This window comes from Trachurus japonicus, chromosome 8 (genome assembly GCF_045865225.1).
Source record: "Trachurus japonicus isolate A0001 chromosome 8, Traja_1.0".
In the NCBI taxonomy this organism is placed as follows: domain Eukaryota; kingdom Metazoa; phylum Chordata; class Actinopteri; order Carangiformes; family Carangidae; genus Trachurus; species Trachurus japonicus.
In genome coordinates this window covers 304,025-307,172 of record NC_140914.1, presented here as the reverse complement: position 1 = coordinate 307,172, position 3,148 = coordinate 304,025, and the positions used below count along the sequence as shown (strand labels likewise).

General features: G+C 41.0%; 1 protein-coding gene across 1 annotated transcript; it reads left to right on the top strand.

The window, feature by feature from the left end:
- The first annotated feature begins 773 nt into the window (after positions 1-773).
- Positions 774-2,070, top strand: LOC146982228 (uncharacterized). Its single transcript, XM_085785556.1, has one exon. It carries the CDS (start codon positions 784-786, stop codon positions 2,068-2,070), a length of 1,287 nt encoding a protein of 428 aa, XP_085641682.1. The 5' UTR covers positions 774-783.
- The last annotated feature ends 1,078 nt before the right edge of the window (positions 2,071-3,148 follow it).

Below are 3,148 nucleotides of genomic sequence, written 5' to 3'. Positions count from 1 at the left end.
TACTGAAAGTAGCATGATTTGAAAAAGTAACTTCAATCTTATTTTAGAGTATAAATGTTCACTTTGGCTGTATACGATACATTCCGTTTTGTTCTTAGAGAAAATACATTTTTAGATTTATGGAAGTGTTTTGCCTGAAGGAAGAGCCCATTTCCCCAAGTGACTTATGCTGTAAAGCAGTCAGCACATTTGTAGTTCGAGTATCCTACCATCCACCTGGAAGCTGTTTAGAGCCATTGAAGGCGAAGGTATATAATAATTAATTGGATTTGACAATGTATGACGTATTGGAGATGATGTGATTTCCTGTATGTATTTTTTGTTGTTCCTTGTGGACCCCAGGAAGACTAGCGGGTTACTACGGTACCAGCTAATGGAGATCCTTAATAAACAATTACACCCAAGCCTCTAACTCTTCTATAAGTCATAAATAAGTCAAATCTGAGCACTAATTGGAGTGATTGTCCATTTGACAGCTTTAATTTTACTTTTATGAATGTATAATGACTATATACCTGAGCTTACTGAGTTTGATGAACCCTGATTGTGATTATTGTTAAAGACTTAATTATTATTCATTTTCAAATGAAAAAAAAAATTCTAAAAAAAATGAAGTGTTCTATGTGAGCTAAGAAATGAATATTGACATAATACGTTTGCAGATACGATCTTTATGTGATGATTGTAATATCTAAAATGCATACATACAAGAGTATGAAACCAGTGGTTTGAGCTATTCTCTGCATGACATCCTGTTTCTCTTTGTTTCCAACAGTTTGTAACATGGCCTCACAAGTTGCAGTGACCAGTGTAGATGAGGTGCGGGAAGACACTGAGATGGTGATGAAGTCCCATGAAGACTGGGGGGCATATCTAACTCCTGCTCCTCTCTCCATCGCTGTCATGGGAGAGCTGGTCTTCATGTCACTATCTCAGCATGACTTCTCCATCAACAAGAACCCCCCAGAAGGAGGCTTCCAGCACATGAAGCACCCAGAGTCCTTCAGTGCCAGTCTTATGCAGGTCTGCAACACTGGCTGGGGTGCATTCAATGAGGCTCACAAGAACATGGATCAGATCCGTCTTCACACAGCTGCAGTTCCTGATTACATGAACAAAGCTGTAAAATATCTCTTTAGTGACAACGACAAAATTGTTGGAAAACTCGTGCCAGTTCAACTGAAAAATATTGAGAAAATCTCAGAAACCTGCGTGCAACTAGCTACGAGTGTTGAGGACAAATTTATGGAGGTCATCAACTTAATAGCGGAGCTGTTGGAGGCTGCTACCGAAGCTAAAGGTGTGTACGGAGCTGAGAAAGAGAGGGTTCAGAAAGAACTGGAGGTATCTGAAGTAAAGAAGAAACAAGCTGAACAGATGAAAAAACAGCTCAACGAAATGATGAAGATGAATTCAGAGGAAATGGAAAAAGCACAAGAAGAATACACGAAAGCCATGGATTCACTTCCCTCTGGGCAGGATATGATCAATATGGATGCTACGGAAGGAATCGTATCATTTTTTACTTTTAGGTGGTTCAGGTCAGGAAAGTCTGCCAGCGAGAGAGCACGTGAGAACGCCCATCTGCGCATTGGAGAACGCAGAGAACAACTCAATAAGGCACAACAGGCTCGTGAGAAGAACATGGAAGAAATGAAGCAGAGTGAGAAGGAGCTGACTGATATTCTGGTTGACATGAGCAAGTGCAACCTCGAAAAGATCAACTTTGAAACCACCCTTGAAATGCTGGGAAAAGGTCTTAAGGCCATAACCCAAGTCAAAACACAGTGGACGAACATGGTGCAGTTCTTCCAGATGATCTCCCACATTGTCTCAATTAGCTTCAAAGGAAAAGTAATAAAGGACTTTGTTGATACAGCTACTTTAACAGAGGAACTTGACCTTGATGAAAAGCTCTCCTTAAAAGACGACCTGTACGAACAGGCCTTCAAAGCCTCCAACCTTGCCGGTGTGGCGAGATGTGGTGCAGAGGGGGAAGTTGTCCAACAACGCCACCTGGGGAATTGCACCCCAGGAAATAAACTTGACCCGGTACTAAAACTACTATGAGGTCACACAGGTTCGTTACACAAAGTTTTAAAGAGGACATGAGACGGACTTCCAAAAAGATATAAATTATTTTTATTTAACAATGGTTTATTAGATTTAAAATGAACATGTTCTTTGGGGACCCGAGTGTCTGCTTCACCACGGTAAGTTAAGGGGGAAATAAACAAAAAAAGGGGGAACAGGGCCAAACTCAGGGAGGCGGACAGACTAAAGAAACTTAAAACACACAAAAATACTACAAACCAAACCACCACGTGCCACAGCAAACTTAAGGGATGTGAGATGGGGACCACCACCAGGGAGTCTGCCACGCACTACCCAGCTCCTGTCCAGGGAGAAAAGAAACAAAATTAGGTGAGCGACACTCAAGGGTTGGGTTAGACAATTAGTTAAAATGGCCTATCCTAAAACACTCACACACAACATTCACACCCACATGCACACCAACATAAAGAATACAAATTATTTGTTTTAAAGTGAGTACAAATACTTAAATTATAATTTAAATAATAACTCAGCTATGGGTGGCAATCAGGTGTTGCGTTAGAGCCTACCCATAGCTAAATAAACAAAATCAAAAATATAACCAAAATAAAACTAAACAAAATAACCATATGTGACTTAAAGAAAATGGATAAACAGAAAGAAAATGCTCTAAACAGCTGGCCCAACGAGGAACCAGAAAAACAAATAAATTATTAACCAAAAATAAACAAAGAAATAACCAAATAAACCAACAAACAAAGAAACAAAAACAATTGCAGTGGGGCTTCAGTCTGTTGCTGCGTGGAGAGCTGCAACCAAAAACAAAACAATGGCGTGGACGACAGAGTGAAAACGGAGCGGCTGCACCAGGGCTGGAGGCCGCAGATGTTACACTTAGATGGCCGTGATGGTCAGCAATAGGCGGTGCAATACATCCTCGGAGCGCAGGAGGAGAGACGAAACCGCTGCAGATACCGCAGCTACAGCAGGACAGAGCAGAGGGCAACAGCTGTTAGCCTAAGGCTACTATAGACAACAAAGATTAATAAAAGAGCATGCTTACCAATAAAGAGAGCTTTAACACTCACGATCA

What these genes read in the sequence shown, in the direction of transcription:
- LOC146982228 (XM_085785556.1), top strand. Translation starts at nt 784, where the DNA reads ATGGCCTCACAAGTTGCAGTGACCAGTGTAGATGAGGTGCGGGAAGAC.